The following is a 21,047-nucleotide window of genomic DNA, read 5'->3' as shown; positions in this document are numbered from 1 at the left end:
ATTTACAAAAATTACGCGCTAACCACGGCGAGCGCCACGGCTAATTAACGAAAATTATAGCGAACAACTAATTATAAATTTTTATAATTATACTAAAGAGATCGAAAATTATATATCCTAAATATTAATTATTTATCGGTAAACGGGATATATATAGGATTATTATTTTACGGAAAGGATTGCGGTTATATTAATTAACGCTTTCCGATCGTTCCTAGGTATAATAAAAACCTAATATAATATTAAAGTTAAAATTATCGAATATAATAACGAAATTATAAAAATTAAATAAATAATAAAAAAATACCTCGAAAATAAATATATTAAATTCGAGCCTTTAATACTATATATATAAGCCTAAAATAAAGCTATTAAACGCTTAAAAGGTATAATTAAAAAAAAGGAACGGGTAATACGTATTAGCGTAAAACTCTTTTATTAACTTTGGCCCGAAATCGGCAAAACCGCGATATATTTATATAATCGCATACCGAATTATAATTCCCGATAGCGCATATTATATATAAGATTTTATAAAATAATTATAAAAATAAAAAAAATTCTAAATTTAAGCTATAAACCTAATTAAACCTATTTTAAAATATTCGGATGCAAAGCGTACGCAATAACGCTAACGGTATAATAAAAATTCGGCTATTTATAGCGATTAGCACCTAAGGTATAAATAGGATACTTAATCGGATATAAATTATTTAATATTTATAAGATTTGGATTCCTAATTAAAATAAATTAATTAATACGAAAAATATAATTATAAACGAAAAGGAATTATGCGACGGAAAATAGGATATATTTAAAAACGAGCTTCTAAATATTAATACCTAGCTTATCGCCGATTTCGTAACTAATTACGCAATATTTAAAAACGAAATTTTATAGGAACTAAAAAATAAAAATACCGCCGCAAAAGATATCCTATTAAGCGATAATTAAAATAATTAAAAAAAAAATAATAATTAAAAAAATAAAAAAATAACGCTAAATAAAAAGGATAAATAATACCCTTTTATTATAGCGAAATTTGCCTTTTAGATTTTATTATAAATATTTTTATTAGCTTTATTAATATATAGCATAAAGGCGATTACGATTAAGGATACGGCATTATTAAAAAAAGGACCTAAAATAATCCTATAATAAACAGCTTTTTTAATTAGTTATAAAGCCGTTTTTAAAGCAGGATAAGGCAATAATTAAAACGATAAAGCGAAGCTAAAATGCTTTTTTCGTTAAAAGGTAAAAATTTATAAAGCGGAAATCCCAGCTCCCTTTAAATAATATTATAAATTATATTATTATCCGTTTAGCAGATTATTTTTTTAAGCAAAAACTAATTATTTATAAAATTATAAAAATATACGATTTTAAACCGAAATCAATAAAAAGGATTTACGAATAAAAGGCAAATAAATCTTTAATTATATATAAGTATACATATATAAATTCGATAAATACGGGAAATTCCAAAAATGCAAAGCAAAACTCGTCGTTCGCGGTAATTAATAGGCGAAGTCCTAGAACCAGGAAATTTATACGGTTATATTAGCTAAAAAATTATTTCGCACCCTAATCGCGATCGCAACAAAATTCGACCTTAAATTAATATAATACGACGTAATAAACGCGTTTATATACGCTTTTATTAATTAAAATATATTTATAAAAATGCTAAATAAATATCGAAAAAAAAAACGCTATATTATTATTAAATAAAGCATTTTATAAATTACGAATATTACCGCTACTATAATAAAAAGAATTTATAAAGATTTTAGCCGAAATCGGTTATACCTAAATATTATATAAGCTTTGCGCATTTATTAAAAAAGGAATGCTAATCTTTTTTTACGTTAACGATATAATTATCGTATATAGGAATAAGGATAAAAAAGCTATTAATTACTTAATATAGCACCTTATAAAAAAATACAAAATTAGTAATAGCGAGCTAATATAATGGTTTTTTAGGATAAAAATAATTAAAAATCGTATATTTAGAATAATCTGGCTTTTTTAAAAAGCTTATTTTAAAAAAATCGCTAAATTTGCAAATAAAAAAAAGATTTATATAATACTAATAGGCTGCGAAAAACTTATATTTCGATTAATTATAGCGTTTCCTTATAAAATATAAAAATATTAAAAAAAAATCGGATTACTATTATTCGCGGTTATATCTACAAAACTAGATATCGCATTCGCAATAACTAAATTAGCTCGATTCCTTAATAATCTAAGCTAAGCATATTAAAAAACTGCTAATCGAGCTTTAATTTACCTAATTAATACTAAAGAACTTTCGCTTAAAATCGGAAAATCCTTTAATTTAGTAATTATTAATAACGCATTATTTGCCGATAATAGCATTAATCGCAAAAATACCTAAGCATTCGCTATAAAATTATTTAAAAAATTAATTAATTGGCGATTAAATAAATAAAATATAATTATTACTTTTATTATAAAAGCTAAATTATTTGCCTTAGCGCAAACTGCTAAAAAGATATTATTCGTTAACCGATTATTAAAAGAATTATCGATATAGCTAGATAATAATATTATTATTATTAAATATAATAATAAGCAGATTATTAATTTAATTAACGCCGAAATCGCGTTATTAAAAATAAAGCTCCGTTACGTAAATATCTATAACTATTAGTTACGATAAAAAGCCTAAAAAGGAAGGATTAAAGTTATTTATAAACCCTTAAATAAAATAATAGCAAATAAATTAACGAAAAGCTTGCTAATAGGCAAATAGCAGAATTTTCTATAATAAATAAGACTTAACGTTGCCTATCGTAATTAAAACGAATAGCCCTAAAAAAAGCTATATTTTGCTAATTAGCAACTTTAATTTAAATATAGCCAAATCTACGATAAATCGTGGATTTAAAGGGGTGTGTTAAATAGTAGATTATAATTTTTATATATTAGGGTATATTTAAGCATACGGATTAACCCCATAATATTCAGATAAATATACGGGACCTCCCGGGGATTAGCCGGGGCCACCTAAATAAGCGTACACCTTATTAAAACTAAAAGGCGCAAAATATAAATCAATATATCACACAATTAACACTTATATCAAACCAGTTTAAACTCCAATAGGAAAGCACCACCTTGATTAACAATAATGACTTATTGACTATACAGCACTATAAACAGTGGCTGTAAGTGGTGCTATACTAACTATAAGTCAGTATAGGGTAAGTTCCACTGATTTCCCATATATCGTTATTTAACGATATCTCGATAGGTTTTATAGCTGTTATAACGATATAATATGCGTTATAAAGCTAATTTTATGCATTATACGATGCTATATTAATATCCGTGCAATATTCCCCTTGTTAAATAGTATCGGTTAAGTTTAATAATTTAATAAATTTCTGAAATTTATCTTTGGGAAATGGCTTTATAAGGCCGTTTGCTGGTATATCGTTAATTAAAATATATTCGATTCGAATATTCTTATTTTTAACCTTTTGCCGTACGTAAAAATACCGTATAGCAATATGTTTAGTACGTTAGTAATATTCCGGATTATATGCTAAATTTATAGCCCCCATATTATTTCCTTTAATTAATACGGTATTTGTATTAATTCCGATTTCCGTAAAGAGATTTTTTAACCATATTGCTTCACGGGTAGCCTGCTTTAACCCGTTAAATTCGGCTTCGGTGGTTAATAAAAAAATCGTAAATTGCCGTTTCGATTTCTAATTTATCGGCCCGTTATTTAAAGTAAATAAATAACCGGACGTTAATTTACGGGTTTCGTAATTACTAGCAAAATCGGTATCGGACTAACCTATTAATCCGGGTTTTATTTTCCCGTTAAAGGTAATTTTAAGGTGGTAATAGGATTTTAAATAATTAAATACCCCTTTTACCCCTTTTATCGTGGTTTTCGATAGGTTCTATATATATCTGGCTAGATATGCTATAGGGTAAGCTAGGTCGGGCCTGGTTTGGACTATAGCGTATATTAATCCACTTAATAAATGCTAATATAAATGGATAAATTCCTTGAAAGCCGGTTTTTCGTTGTTTTTATCTTTTAACGTATATAACGATTTTGGGAATTTAGGGCTAAATGGTATATTAGCCGGTTTTATATCGGAAAATCCGTTGATTTCTAATAATTTTTTAAGGTAAGTTGCCTGGTTTATACGAATTATTTTATTTTTTCGATTTTTTTTAATTTATATACCGAGAAAATAAGAGATTAATCCCAGATCTTTTATTTCGAATTTTTTCGAAATATCCTATTTTAATTAGTTGATTTTACGTAAATTAGGACCAAAAATTAGGAAGTCGTCCATATACGTAATAATAAAGATATTAGAATCTTTATTAAAATACGCTAATTCGTCTAAAATAAATGGATTAAATCCAAGCTTTTTTAAACTATTTTTTAATGTAATTTGCTATTGGCGTGGATTTTGTTTAAAACCGTATAAGGCCTTTTTAAATTGGATTACCTGGGAGTTTTCGTTGATTTTTTATCCGAAATTATTTAAATCCGGGTTTTCGGATAAAAATTCGGATAATCCGTTTATAGGGGTAATATATACTTTTTCGTATAATTCCCCGTTTAAAAAGGCACCGATTATATCGATTTATTCGATTTTTTAATCGTAATAGGCTGCTAAGGCTAATAAAAGCCTTTAAATAGTGGATTTTATTCCCGTAACGAACGTTTCAAAATAATCGATTCCATATCGTTATTCGAATCTACGTATAACCAATTTAGCCTTATATTTATCGATATTTCCGTTTTTATCGGTTTTCCTTTTAAATACCTATTTTACGGATAATAGGATTTTACCGGCTTTTTAGACTTTATTTCGATCGATAACTTAAAAAGTCCTTTTCTAAATTAATTGCCGTAATTTAGCGTATATAGCCTAGTTCCATTCTTTTTTTTAGGGCTTTTTAGCGCCTATTTTATAATTTTCGGTTCCGTATAGCCTAAATTTTTAATAATTAAATAATACGAAATATCGGCGAATAATTCGTCGTATTTAACGAATTTATCTCGTTCGGAATCCGTAAGTTTCGGAAGAATTACCTTAATATTCGATTTATTCGGAGTAATCGAAAAGGTATTATTAATATCCATAGATTCGGAATTTATACTAGATCTATTATCTATATTAGATTCGTTCCCGGGTAAATCCGGTCGATCGTTAATTATGGACTTATTCGTAATAGATCGAAAAATTCGATTATTTCCGGGAGTTAGATTTAGTGGATTTTATAAATCCACCGTTTCCGGGACTTGTGATTAGATAAATTCACCGTCGGTGGAATTTTTATCCGGTGTTATTTCCTAATCCGGTAATTCCGAATCCGGTAATTTCTCCCCTTTTTTTCGATTTTCGGGTAATAATCGAATATAAGAGGTCCGTATAATTTGTGACTTATACGGTCGATCGGGAAGATATACGTAATAAATTTTATTACCGTTATATCTAATTATTTTCCCGTTTTCGGTAGTAACTCCGAATTTATCGGAGTTTTTACGGATTTTTTTCGGTTTATAAACTAAAACCGGTATTTTTAGTGCATAGATTTAGGATAAATCAGGCTTATTATCCCGTTTTAGCCAGAAATAATCGTAAAATTCCTGGTAAAGGGTAAGTGGACCGGATGCCGTAGCAGTGAAATTTATTAAATAAACCACTGCTTTTGCAACGAATTCCCAAAGGTTTTTCGGGAGTTATAAATCGATAAAAACCGTTCTAATTTTTTCGATAATAATCCGGTTTATACATTCGGCTATACCGTTTTATTTTAGTATATAAGGAGTTATAGGTTCGAAAATAATCCTTTTTTCGATTAAATAATTTTCTAATTTAACCAGGGAAAACTTTTTGCTATTATCCATACGAATAATATTCGGATATTTTCCGAATTAGGTTTTATAATATTCGATCTTATTTATTACAATATCGAATATATCGGATTTTTCTTTAAAAAATTTAATTTCCCGAAATCCGGTTTTATTATCCGTAAAACTAATTATATATTTATAACCGGAATAATTAAAGGGGGTAATATAAACCGTATCGATATAAATACGATATAACGGTTTATTAGCCCTATTCGGATTTATACAGGGTTGGTTTCGGGTAAATTTACCCGAAATACAGGATTCGCAATTTAAATTCTTTTTTTTTAATTCCTCCTTAGGAATCCCCGTAATTATTTTAGCTATTTTAGCTAAAATATCGTAGCTAAAGTAGCCAAATCGTTTATGCCATTTTTCCGTAGCTATAAGGAAATTCGAATAATTAAAAATTAATTCGATTTCCTCGAAATCCGTAATTTCGTTAAATTTTATATTATCCGAATTCGGTTCCAGGTAACTTAAACCGATTACACGGGCTTTTTCCACTACTTTTAATAGATTTATAGCTAAATATACTATATTAAGCTTTAACTTATTAGCCAGGTACAGGAAAAATCCACGTTTTTCTTAATTTAACGTAGCAAAAAGCTTATTTTTAAAATCATATAATTTATTCCCGCTTATAATACCGCCTTTTTAGTAATATAATTAGCCGGATATAATATTTAGCGGAAATTCCGGTACGTAAAGCACATTTAATAACGTTATTTTACGTATTTCCCAATTAATTTCGAAAAAAAGCGTAATATTTCCAATTCCTTTTAGAAATACTTTTCCACCACCTATAATAATCGGTAAAAAATCCGATTTTACAATAAAATTATCGAATAAATGCTTATTATTCGATATATGCTTTAAAGAACCAATATCGTATAACCACTAGTCCCTGGGAACGGAGGTTAATTTCTTTTTCGATTTATTCGAAATATTCGAAAAAGCATGGAACGATTCGTCTTCGTCCGAATCTTCGTTACGGGGTAGGTTTCCCCGTTTCTTAGATTTCTAATTCGTAATAAATATGGTCGAATTTGAGTTATTCGACTTATTCGAATTATTCGAATTATTCGATTTCTTCGATTTATTCGATTTATTCGAATTCTTCTTATTTCCGCTTTAGGTTCCCCGTTAATTCTAATTAGATCGGGGAAACCGGGATTTCTTATTATCCGTATAATAAAAGTTTCCCATAGCCGTATCAGGGTCCCGTCGGTTCTCATCCAATATATCCGTAATTAACCCTTCGAGGGTAGGTGGATTTAAGGACCGTAAAGCACTGCGTTAACGGTCAGCCTATACAGGGTAAGCTAATTAAAAGGCTGCAATAAAAATCGTTTTTTAATCGATATCATCGATTTTCGCCCCAACGCTTAAAAGCTTTAAAATATATCCTTTAAAAATAAATATAAACTCGTTTAACGAGTTATAATTCTCGAATTTAATCGTATAAAATTCGAAATATAGTTGCTAACGTAATACGGGACCGGTGCCTTAATAAGCTAATTATAAAATGGATAAGGCCTTATATAAATCCATTTCATCGAAAATCAGATTTAACGGTTCTGTTATTAAATTCTAACGAATCAAAAGCAATACCTATGCTTTCTAAATATCGGTTATACCGTTATATATATCGGTAATTTCAAAAAACCGATCGATTCCTAGCAGTTTAAAATATAACTACAACGTAGATTTCCACGTATTCCAGTTTCCGGATCCGGAGAATTTCTGTTTCTCCGGCATCTAGCATCCGGCAATAGTACGAATAGAATTATCCATTTTGCCGAATTTTTGCCGTTATAACGGTATAATTATCGTTAAAAACGGTAAAGGAATCGTTAAAAAAATAAAAATAAAAGAAATTAATTCTTTTATTTTATCGATAAAATATATAAAAGGATCCAGATGCTATAATATAATATAACAGGTGCTATAAGGTGCTATAGCAGATCGGCTATTATAATAAGGACTAGTTATAAATGATTTTATAGCCGTTATATAGCTGTAACGGGTAAAATCACTATAATTAGCCACTTAACTATAGTTTTCGATATAATTACGGCTTATATAGGCTTATATATAGGCCTATAAAAGATCGGCTACTATAACGGAATTCCAGAGTCTACGTTAAATTAACTTATTTAGAAAAGCGGCTATAGTTTTCGATATAAAATCCGGTTCCTAATATAATCGATATTATACCGGACCGGGCTTATAACCTATTTTAAAATATAATTAGTAGATTATAGACTTAGGCATAGGGAAGCGTTCGTATAATTCGTAAAATCAGGCCGTAATAGTAGTTATAAGGCTATATAACTAATTTATTAAAGCTTAAGGAAAGAATAACTAATTACAGAAAAATAACTACCTTTTATACCCATAAAATCAACCAATAAAAACATTCTGGAATATATTACTAATAAACTAGATTTATAATTAAATTAATTAATAATAAAGTTAATTTATAATCGAAAAAACCATCGAAATCCATAGATTTCTATAGTATAAGTTACCCTGTAACCTAGGGCCACTATAGCTAGGTGCACTGGCCATACTTAGTGGGGCTGGATCCAGTGGAACGTTCCACTGGATTCCAATAGGTTCCAGTGGCCATAGTGGCCACAACAGTTAATTGTAATAACTTATTGACTATATAGCACTATAAACAATGGCTGTAAGTGGTATTATACTAACTATAGGTCAATACAGGGTAAATTCCACTGATTTCCCATATATCGTTATTTAACGATATCTCGATGGGTTTTATAGCTGTTATAACGATATGATATGCGTTATAAAGCTAATTTTATGCATTATACGATGCTGTATTAACATCCGTGCAACAATTTTAATATTATATTAGGTCTTTATTATGCCTAAGAACGATCGGAAAGCGTTAATTAATATAATAATAGTCCTTTCCGTAAAATAATAATCCTATATATATCCCGTTTGCCGATAAATAATTAACATTTAAAATATATAATTTTCGATTTTTTTAGTATAGTTATAAAAATTTATAGCTAATCGTTCGCTATAATTTTCGTTAATTAGCCGTAGCGCTCGCCGTAGTTAGCGCGTAATTTTTGCAAATGCGCAGGCTTTATATTTTACTATAATTAGTTTTTTAATTTTTACCTTTTAAAATAAATAAATAAAGTATTTAAAAGCTGCCGGGCCTAAATATCCTATTTTATAATGCTATCGTATAGCTTTTCTAGTTAATAATAGCCTTTTTATCTATATTATATATTTTTTCCGGTAAATAGCAAATAACGCTAAAGGTAATTCGTAAAATCTATATTCGAAAACGTATTATCCGCATTAGTTTTAAAATATGCTAATTAAAGATTTATTTTTTTTATATAATATTATAAGGTCGTTTTTATTATCCTAATAATATCCTCGTCCTCGTAATTAACGGAATAATATTAATATAATTAATAACCTAAAATAATAAGCTATATTAATTAATAATAATACTTTAAATCCGAGCTATATAATTATTATATTATACCCGTAAATAAATAATTTCCGGTCGCCTAACCAGATAAAATCGTAATTAAAAGCTTGCCTATAATTAATAAGTTTTATTTTTATATTTATAATTAAAATCGTTATCGCTAGATTTAAAATAATTAAATAGCATAAAAAATAGTTTTTTATAAATATTGCAAAACTGCTTTATACGTTTATTATTAGTCGTCCGTTTTATTAATCCGTATTAATCGGGAGCGATTCTTTCTTAATTATTCGTAATATACTAATTCGGCTAATTTTAATTTTTTTTATATTACGAATCTGCTTTTATAAATTAAAATCTTTTTTAAAGGCTTTATTTATTTATATTTATATTTTATTTTTAGGGACGAAATTTAGATAGGCTTTTTTTAGGAATATATAAAAATATAAATTAAAAGCGTAAGGAAAATAGCAAATAAGGTATTTAATATCTTTTTGCCTTTTATTATAGGTAATTCGTTTATTTCTTTTTTTACGTAAATTAGCCGTATTTAATCGGGGAGGCATTTAATTTTTAACGGGGTAAGCGTTTTTATTTTATCCGTTTTAGGGCTATTTTTTAGCTTTATTAATATAAATTATAAAAGCGTTTTTTTTAATTTTTGGCCTAATCGGCTATTAAATATTTAAGCTTTTACGGAAATTATTGCTTATTACCCGATATTTTAAATTCTTATTTAAAATGCTTTATTTTTTATAAATCTAATAAAAGGCGGCCTATTATAATATAATTAAAATAATTATATTTAGGAAGTTTATAACTTAAGCCGAATTATCCTATATTTTAATTATTTGCTTTGCTTAGGCTTTCGCTATAATTATTTTTTATTTATTAACCTAATTTATAGCTTTTTTTAATATTTTTGGAGGCTTAAAAGCTTCGAAATATTATTTCCTTATTTTTTTTTTATTATTTAAAGCTAATTTGCTATAATAAGCCCTAAAATTCTCGTATTATTTATATAGGGGCTTGTTAATTAAGCAGCACGTAAAAAAGAAATTTAGAGAAATCGTAATAATTATCTATTTCGTAATTTTTTTAATCGCCGTATATTATTTAGCGTATATAGCCTTTTTTATCTTATAATAATTATAATCGAGGTTAAACGACTTCTAACCTCTTTTGGTAAAATCCGTTATTATTTATTCCCCGTTTTTTTTATTTTAAATACTCGGATCGTCGCTTTCGTTTATAATTTCGAAAGTCGCTACCGCGGTTTTTATATATTTAATCTTTTTAATATCCGGTTTGATTAAAATTTTAATTAAAATCGTTTTATTTTTAAAATAATTAGTTAATCCGGTAATTTATACCTAAATTTAAAATATATATTCCTAATTATTCTAATCGGAGGTTATTTTTAACGATGCCGTTAGGCCGATTCCGGCTTTTTTTATAGTTATTATTTTCGTAGCTTCGGTAAAAGCATTAAAATTTTTAATTATTAATTAAAGTAATGCTTTTTTATTAGAGTTTAAATTAATTTAATATTAATATTAATTATATAATATATTAATTTATATTTTGCGCCTTTTAATTTTAATAAAATATACGCTTATTTAGGTGGCCCCGGCTAATCCCCGGGAGGTCCCGTATATTTATCTGGACTCTATAATATTAATCCGTGTGCTCAAGCATACCCCAGTGTATAGGAACCATAACCCACCATCTAACAATTATGGTTCCCATATACTGGGGTGTGCTTAAGCATACGGATCAATATTATAATATCCAAATAGATATACGGGACCTCCCGGGGATTAGCCGGGGCCACCCAAATAAGCGTATACTTCGTTAAAACTAAAAGCGCAAAATATAAATTAATATATTATATAATTAATATTAATATTAAATTAATTTAAATTTTAATAGGAAAGCATTATTTTAATTAATAATTAAAAATTTTAATATTTCCGCCGAAGCTACGAAAATAATAATTACGAAAAAAGCCGGAATCGGCCTAACGGCATCGCTAAAAATAATTTTTAATTAGAATAATTAGGAATATACGTTTTAGATTTAGGTATAGATTACCGGATTAATTAATTATTTTAAAAATAAAACGATTTTAATTAAAATTTTAGTCGAACCGGATATTAAAAAGATTAAATATATAAAAACCGCGGCTATTATTTTTAAAGCTATAAATATAGGCGACGATCCGATTATATAAAATAAAAAGGATATGGAATAAACGATTACGGATTTTACTAAAAAAGGTTAAAAGTTATTTAATTTCGATTATAATTATTATAAAATAAAAAAGGCTATATACGCTAAATAATATATAGCGATTAAAGAGATTATAAAATAAATAATTATAACGATTTTTTTAAATTTTTTTTTTTATATTATTTAATTAACGAGCTTTTATATAAATAATACGAGAATTTAAAGGCTCGTTATAGTAAATTAGTTATAAATAATAAAAAAAAAGTAAGGAAATAATATTTAAAAGCTTTTAAGCCTCCGAAAATATTAAAAAAAACTATTAATTAGGTTAATAAATAAAAAATAATTATAGCGAAAGCCTAAGTAAAACAAATAATTAAAATATAGGATAATTCGGCTTAAGCTATAGATTTTTTAAATATAATTATTTTAATTATATTATAATAGGCCGTTTTTTATTAAATTTATAAAAAATAAAATATTTTAAATAAAAATTTAGAATATTAGGTAATAAATAACGATTTCCGTAAAGGCTTAAATATTTAATAATTAATAAGGCTAAAAATTAAGAAAAGCGTTTTCGCAATTTACGCTAATAAAGCTAAAAAATAGCCCTAAAACAGATAAAATAAAAACGCTTATTTTGTTAAAAATTAAATATTTTTCCGATTAAATACGGTTAATTTACGTAAAAAAAAGGGTAGACGAATTACCTATAATAAAAGGCAAAAAAATATTAAATACCCTATTTGCTATTTTTTTTACGCCTTTGATTTATATTTTTACGTATTCTTAAAAAAAGCCTATTTAGGTTTTATTTTTAAAAATAAAATATAAGCATAAATAAATAAAATTTTTAAAAAAGATTTTAATTTATAAAAGCAGGTTTATAATATAAAAAGGATTAAAACCAGCCGAATTAATATATTACGAATAATTAAAAAAAAAATCGCTTCCGATTAATACGGATTAATAAAATAAACGATTAATAATAAACGTATAAAATAGTTTTATAGCATTTATAAAAAATTATTTTTTGCGCTATTTAATTATTTTAAATTTAGCGATAATAATTTTAATTATAAATATAAAAATAAAGCTTATTAACTATAGGCAAACTCCTAATTACGATTTTATTTAATTAGGCGACCGGAAATTACCTATTTACGGGTATAATATAATAATTATATAACTCGGATTTAAAATACTGCTATTAAATAATATAACCTATTATCCTAAATTATTAATTATATTAATATTATTCCGTTAACTATAAGGATAAGGATATTATTAAAATAATAAAAACGATTTTATAATATTATATAAAAAAAATAAATTTTTAATTAGTATATTCTAAAACTAATATAAATAATATATTTTCGAATATAAACCTTACGAATTACCTTTAGCGTTATTTGCTATTTACCGGAAAAAGTATATAATATAAATAAAAAGGCTATTATTAACTAAAAAAGCTATACGATAATATTATAAAATAAAACACTTAGGCCTAATAATTTTCGAATATTTTATTTATTTATTTTAAAAGGTAAAAATTAAAAAATTAATTATAATAAAATATAAAGCCTGCGTATTTGCAAAAATTATGCGTTAATTATAGCAAGCGCTACGATTAATTAACGAAAATTATAGCAAATAATTAGCTATAAATTTTTATAATTATATTAAAAAAATCGAAAATTATATATTTTAAATACTAATTATTTATCGGCAAACGGAATATATATAAAATTATTATTTTATAAAAAAAATTATTATTATATTAATTAACGCTTTCCGATCGTTTTTAAGCATAATAAAGACCTAATATAATATTAAAATTAAAATTATCGAATGCGATAACAAAATCACCGAAGTTAAATAGATAATCGGAAAATACTTTAAAAATAAATATATTAAATTCGAGCTTTTAATATTATATATATAAGCCTAAAATAAAGCTATTAAACGCTTAAAAGGTATAATTAAAAAAAAAACGTATAATACGTATCGGCGCAAAATTTTTTTATTAATTCTGGCCTAAAATCGGCAAAACCGCGGTATATTTATATAATCGCACGCCGAATTATAATTCCCGATAACGTATATTATATATAAAATTTTATAAAGCAATTACGAAAGCAAAAAAAATCCTAAATTTAAGCTATAAATTTAATTAAACCTATTTTAAAGCATTTAAATATAAAACGTATATAATAACGCTAATAATATAATAAAAATTCGGCCGTTTATAGCGATTAGCACTTAAAGCCTAAATAGGATATTTAATCGGATATAGGTTATTTAATATTTATAAAATCTAGATTTTTAATTAAAATAAATTAATTAATATAAAAAATATAATTATAAACGAAAAGGAATTATACGACGGAAAATAGGATATATTTAAAAACGAGCTCCTAAATATTAATACCTAATTTATCGCCGATTTTATAATTAATTACGCAATATTTAAAAATAAGATCTTATAAAAATTAAAAAATAAAAATACCGCCGTAAAAAATATCCTATTAGGCGATAATTAAAATAATTAAAAAAAATAATAATTAAAAAAATAAAAAAATAACGCTAAATAAAAAAAATAAATAATACCTTTTTATTATAGCGAAATTTGCCTTTTAAATTTTATTATAAATATTTTTATTAGTTTTATTAATATATAATATAAAGGCGATTATAATTAAAAATACGGCGCTATTAATAAAAGGACCTAAAATAATTCTATAATAAATAGCTTTTTTAGCTAATTATAAAGCTATTTTTAAAATAGGATAAAACAAGGATTAGGACGATAAAGCGAAGCTAAAACGCTTTTTTTATTAAAGGGTAAAAATTTATAAAACGGAAATCCCAATTTCCTTTAAATAGCATTATAAATTATATTATTATTTATTTAATAAATTATTTTTTTAAGCAAAAGCTAATTATTTATAAAATTATAAAAATATACGATTTTAAACCGAGATTAATAAAAAGGATTTACGAATAAAAGGTAAATAAATCTTTAATTATATATAAATATACGTATATAAATTCGATAAATACGGGAGATTTTAAAAGTATAAAATAAAATTTATCGTTTGCGGTAATTAATAAGCGAAATTTTAAAATTAGAAAATTTACGCGGCTATATTAGCTAAAAAATTATTTTGCACCCTAATCGCGATCGTAGCAAAATTCGATTTTAAATTAATATAATATAATATAATAAATATATTTATATACGCTTTTATTAATTAAAATATATTTATAAAAATGCCGGATAAATATCGAAAAAAAAATATTATATTAATATTAAATAAAGCATTTTATAAATTACGGATATTACCGCTATTATAATAAAAAAAGTTTATAAAAACTTTAGCCGAAATCGGTTATACCTAAATACTATATAAGCTTTACGCATTTAATTAAAAAAAAAATGCTAATTTTTTTTTTATATTAATAATATAATTATTATATATAGGAATAAAAATAAAAAAGCTATTAATTATTTAATATAATATTTTATAAAAAAATATAAAATTAATAATAGCGAGCTAATATAATAATTCTTCGGGATAAAAATAATTAAAAATCGTATATTTAGAATAATTTAATTATCTTAAAAAGCTTATTTTAAAAAAATCGCTAAACTTATAAATAAATAAAAAATTTATGCGACGTTAATAGGTTACGAAAAATTTATGCTTCGATTAATTATAGCGCTCCTATATAAAATATAAAAATATTAAAAAAAAATCGGATTATTATTATTCGCGGCTATATTTACAAAATTAAATATTATATTCGTAATAGCTAAATTAATTCGATTCCTTAATAATTTAAATTAAGCATATTAAAAAACTGCTAATCAAGCTTTAATTTACCTAATTAATATTAAAGAATTTTCGCTTAAAATTAAAAAATCCGCTAATTTAATAATTGCCAATAACGTATTATTTGCCGATAATAGTATTAATCGTAAAAATACCTAAATATTCGCTATAAAACTATTCGGAAAATTAATTAGTTAGCGATTAAATAAATAAAATATAATTATTATTTTTATTATAAAAATTAAGTTATTTACGCTAATATAAGCTGCTAAAAAATATTATTCGTTAATCGATTATTAAAAAAATTATCGATATAATTAAATAATAATATTATTATTATTAAATATAATAATAAGCAAATTATTAATTTAATTAATGCCGAAATCGCGTTATTAAAAATAAAATTCCATTATATAAATATTTATAACTATTAGCTGCGGCAAAAAACTTAAAAAAAGGATTAAAGTTATTTATAAACTTTTAAATAAAATAATAATAAATAAATTAACAAAAAGCTTGCTAATAGGCAAATAGCAGAATTTTTTATAATAAATAGGATTTAAAATTGTTTATCGTAATTAAAACGAATAACCCCAAAAAAGCTATATTTTGCTAATTAGCAACTTTAATTTAAATATAGCTAAATCTACGATAAATCGTGGATTTAAAGGGGTGTATTAGATGGTAGGTTATGGTTTTTATATATTAAGGTATGCTTAAGCACACGGATTAACACTATAGTGTCTAAATAGATATACGGGACCTCCCGGGGATTAGCCGGGGCCACCTAAATAAATATATACCTCGTTAAAATTAAAAGCGCAGAATATAAATTAATACATCACATAATTAATACTAATATCAGACCAGTTTAAACTCCAATAGGAAAGCACCACCTTGATCAACAATAGATGTGTGCACAGATTTATATAGGGTTAGTGTAGCATGTTTTTAAACACTATTGTTAGATAATACCTGTTATGTTCCCAGACCGTGGGGACATGTCTCTTTTGGTTCTATGGTACAATGGTATTATTCAACAATTAAGAGTCTCATTCGCTCGCAAGGGCCACCCGTGCATTAACCAGTGGGTTGGCGACCTACGCACTTCCGCGATAACCTAGTAGCATAACTGGTAGTGCACCGAATGAGGGGAGGTTCTGGGTTCGATCCCCAGCTACGTTATCCAGCTAAAAAGACGTAACGGAGCTAAGAGCCTATTGGAATACTGGATGTCCAGCTCGCCCGTAAAGAACTATGTCCCAGCTGAGGGGGTGTGTTAGATAATACCTGTTATGTTCCCAGACCGTGGGGACATGTCTCTTTTGGTTCTATGGTACAATGGTATTATTCAACAACTATTAAGCGACTAGGTAAATGTATATAAAGAAAAACAAGGATAATTCTCGCGATATATTATAGGAGTCGCACTTATTATGTCGAGGATGGAGACTACAACTCATGAACCAAACTTACATATTAAAACAAATTGATTTTCAGTGCAGCAAGGAATGATCTACAATGATGGTTCGCGATATTCAAGACGGCGAGACATTGATCAGCGTTGGGCTGCGGCAGCTGTCGGCGCTAGAAAAGACCGCCCCGCCCTAAGAGCGGAACGCTTCAGTACAGACGGTACAGCTGTATGATATGAGTGCCCATCTGCTCGAAAAATCTTATAATTATGGTGAGACTCGTCTGCCAAAGTCACAGAATCAATCAAGCAAGTGTTGGCAATTTCCAGATCTTTTTTTGACCTCTGTGCACAAGGAGCATACACAGTAAGTGTAACACTCCGGACAAGTGTATAACTGGAATTTAGTGCCAAAATCAGCCGATGCACAGGCCACAGCACACTGATCAACACCATTGTATCCAGAAGATGCAGTCAAGTGTAACTGCTGGGATTTGGTATATATTGGCAATCCAAATTGATACGGTGCACACTCGAGCTTTAGCGCGAATAGTAGCCCTGAATGATTTGTCTAGACCAGCCACGTAAAGCATCCCTTACAGCGTGCGATGCGGGATCAGATCGACAGTCGTTGGGTTCGTACTTTGGGTTCGCATTTCGGGTTCGCCACTTACTAGAGATGAGGTAATACGCAACACCTTTGCGTATTCGCCAAATTTCTGGGCTGGTCAGCTCGAATAACGGGAATTCAGCAAGGAATACGCAGCCTTGAATGGCTGCGTATATTGCCCATCTTCTGCTTGTCAAACATTTGTTCAAAAATATTGATGACTGCCATTGTGAGTTTTCCGACGGCTCATAATAGAGTTCAGGGTGGACAGGAACCTACGCTATGGTCACATGGGAGTTGCATGAACAGCCACCAGTGCCTACTACATTACAGATATGTGCCGTACTCCTAGTTAAGCATGGGCAATTGTCAGAGATGAGTGCATACTGAAGCACACCAACGATGTCCATAGACTTAGCGTGGCTTTGCGTGGGTGCAGGGCGCTTTCAATGGTAAGCCGGGAGCACCCGAATACGCCCGCGAAGTGCAGAGACTAGGAGACAGAGAACATGAATTAAAAATCACATGAGTCATGATTGATCAGGAGTAATTGAAGCTTTGTTGAAAAACATCCCCCCTACTTGTAAACTATATTTGGAACAGCATCTCCAAAAAGTAATGACCGTACTATCAATCAACTTAACCGTCACAATTCCTTCCGAGGGAGCATTCATTCAAGAAGCTTTTAACCCATATTAGTCAAACTAGATCTTGGAGCAGTTTCATGAGGCGCAAGAGATAAACATACCTCGCAGACACCCCAAGTACCCAGGGAGCCGCAGCCACAGGTCTGGCCATTCTGGCAAGGTGCAGCATTCCAAGTCCCGGCCGAGGTACCGGAACAGACGCACCACGAGCCGGCAATGACAGAGTTGCAGCCGCAAGACTCTGTGGCAGCACAGGGGCAGAGAACACTGGCTGGAGCTCTGTCCGAGAGATCCGCTGCCGGTGAGGCTGCCACCAGCGTGGTGGCAACGGCGAAGAGGATGGCGAAGGAGCGCATTTTTGCTGTTTTGGGATGGGCCAAGTTGGACTTGCGATGCTTGGTGTTTTTGAGAAAAGAGTTGAGAGTGATGTGATGCAAAAGAGGATAAACTGAGTTTCTGAACGGGGTGTTCCAGACTACTTATAGACACGCTCTGGGAGCTCGCCTCAGTTGCATATAAGCCAAGTCTACATGGACTGGGCAGATACTAAACAGACAAATTCGATAAAGGATCATGAGCCATCCAACGTAAGACCTGATTCTTCTCCGCCCTACTTGTACGATGCAATGACTTCCGGCAACGTGTAAGACGGCTTGGCAAATTACAGTCTTGGCCCCATCTCATCAAGCGCGCAGATGAAGCCTTCGCGTGGCGAATACGCCATTATATCCGCAGCTGATCGTCGTTCTCGTCATCGTTGCTGTCGTCTCCGTCGCCAATATCCTCGGTCTAACTAGAGGTGGCTATGGTTTCGACACAGTAATAAGTGCCTGCAATCAGACCACTGCAATCGGCCTTGACGGTCGTGTCTAATTCGTAGACTGTCTCCATTTCCAAGATGTAGCATACAAGAAAAGTATCGCAGGTAGAATCGAATTCAGCTTGATACCAACAAGTGCAATTTGGGTTTTGTAAAGCCGTCGTTGGTATGGATGTGACCAGAGTACTAGTGGTTGCTTTGAGATGGACGAAGTGTTAGCTACCAAGTCCTTCAATTGACTCAAGAATAGAAAGGGTATCACTATACATGTTGGAGACGACAGCACGATACGACATGCTTTGTCACATGGTACATGCCACCGCATTATCTCGCCACGGCAAGAATTCTTTAGTAGAGGCGTTCTAGGAAAAAAAAAAGAGAAATAGAGAAAGCCAGAATGTTTATTAAATATGCGATGAATGAGATCAATGCCCAGGGACGTTTAATCATACAAATTGGTCGAATTTAAACACGGTCACGTGACTGAGAAACGGTTTCCGAGCACGAAGTTGTAGCGTTCCCCGTATTCGTATTCGTGTGACCAAGGCTACGCGGCTTTTGCAACCGCCATGACTATGCATCGTATACGATATAGGAAATTACGAATCCGAAGAACTGAAAGAGTGAGAAAGGTTAGTTCTTTTACAGACTGTTTTGAGTACTTAAATATTGGATATTCTGGCCACTTCCTTCTCTTGGTGTACAGCATTTGTTCGCTCAGGCTGAATATTTATTCAAAATGGCAGGCAATAGCATGCTCGAAACTCAAGACAGGGCTCGTGATGCCGCTTTCAACAAAGCCTTGCATGGAAATTCTGCAGCAGTCAGTGGTGGTGTGCGGGCCATGTTTGGCAAAGACCGCAGCGCGAAACAGGCCGCTCTGGATGAATACTTCAAGCACTGGGACAACCAAGCTGCAGAGGACGAGACCGAAGAGCACCGAAGCGTAGGTTCTGATTCAAGATTGGCTAAAATAGCATTCTTCATCCTTTTTGATCCAGTAAATATTCTAAGAAAAGCCAATTGACGAAGCCTTGTACTTGCAGAAGCGACGAGCCGAATACGCCACCCTCACGAGGCAGTACTACAACTTGGCCACGGATCTCTACGAATACGGATGGGGACAGTCGTTCCATTTCGCTCGATATTCCATCGGAGAGTCGTACTCTCAGGCTATCGCGCGTCACGAACACTATCTTGCCACGCAGATAGGCATCAAGGAAAACATGATGGTCCTTGATGTTGGTTGTGGTGTTGGAGGCCCAGCCCGTGAGATTGCAAAGTTTACCGGGTGCCATGTTACTGGACTGAATAACAATGATTATCAGCTCCAGCGCGCCACCATTTACGCCGAAAGAGATGGGCTCGCGAGTCAGCTCAAGTTCGTCAAGGGAGATTTTATGCAAATGGAATTTCCCGATAACAGCTTTGATGCCGTTTATGCGATTGAAGCAACTGTCCATGCTCCACAGTTGGCGGGTGTTTACGCAGAAATCTTGCGGGTGTTAAAACCGGGCGGAGTATTCGGGGTGTATGAATGGCTTATGACTGACAATTACGATCACGACAATCTGCGTCATCGAGAGATCCGCCTTGGAATCGAGCAAGGAGACGGCATCGCCAATATGGTCAAGATATCAGAAGGATTGGAGGCAATGAATATGGCAGGTTTCACAGTGCTTCATCATGAAGATCTGGCAGAACGTCCTGATCCCATTCCGTGGTATTGGCCACTTGCAGGAGACTGGTCCTATTTGCAAAGCATTTGGGATGTACCAACCATCGCAAGGATGACCAAGTGGGGACGCTGGATGGCACACAACCTCTCTGGCGCTTTGGAAACCGTGAGACTTGCACCTCCAGGCACAAAGAAGACAGGAGAGAGTTTAGCCCGTGCGGCCGACTGTCTTGTCGCTGGTGGAAAGGAAAGGTTGTTCACGCCCATGTATCTGATGGTGGGCAAGAAACCAGCCGCATAATTTCAGATCCGGAGTAGGCCACTTTTATTGGATGCATATGGCTGCCGGCCGAAACGGCTTATTTGTGTTGCGCGATTGCAAACCTTAGCATCTGA

At 30.0% G+C, this 21,047-nt stretch overlaps 1 protein-coding gene across 1 annotated transcript; it reads left to right on the top strand.

The window, feature by feature from the left end:
• Positions 1 to 19,712: 19,712 nt before the first annotated feature.
• Positions 19,713 to 20,952, top strand: PFICI_10966 (Sterol 24-C-methyltransferase; the record flags this gene model as incomplete). Its single annotated transcript, XM_007839547.1, has 2 exons — positions 19,713 to 19,919; positions 20,020 to 20,952. The coding sequence occupies 2 exons, from the start codon at positions 19,713 to 19,715 to the stop codon at positions 20,950 to 20,952; spliced, it is 1,140 nt and encodes a 379-aa protein (XP_007837738.1).
• Positions 20,953 to 21,047: the final 95 nt, after the last annotated feature.

The sequence above is a fragment of the Pestalotiopsis fici genome, assembly GCF_000516985.1.
Source record: "Pestalotiopsis fici W106-1 unplaced genomic scaffold PFICI_Scf_8, whole genome shotgun sequence".
Lineage (NCBI taxonomy): Eukaryota > Fungi > Ascomycota > Sordariomycetes > Amphisphaeriales > Sporocadaceae > Pestalotiopsis > Pestalotiopsis fici.
The sequence above is the reverse complement of the archived record's forward strand: the minus strand, read 5'-3'. Positions and strand labels throughout refer to the sequence as shown.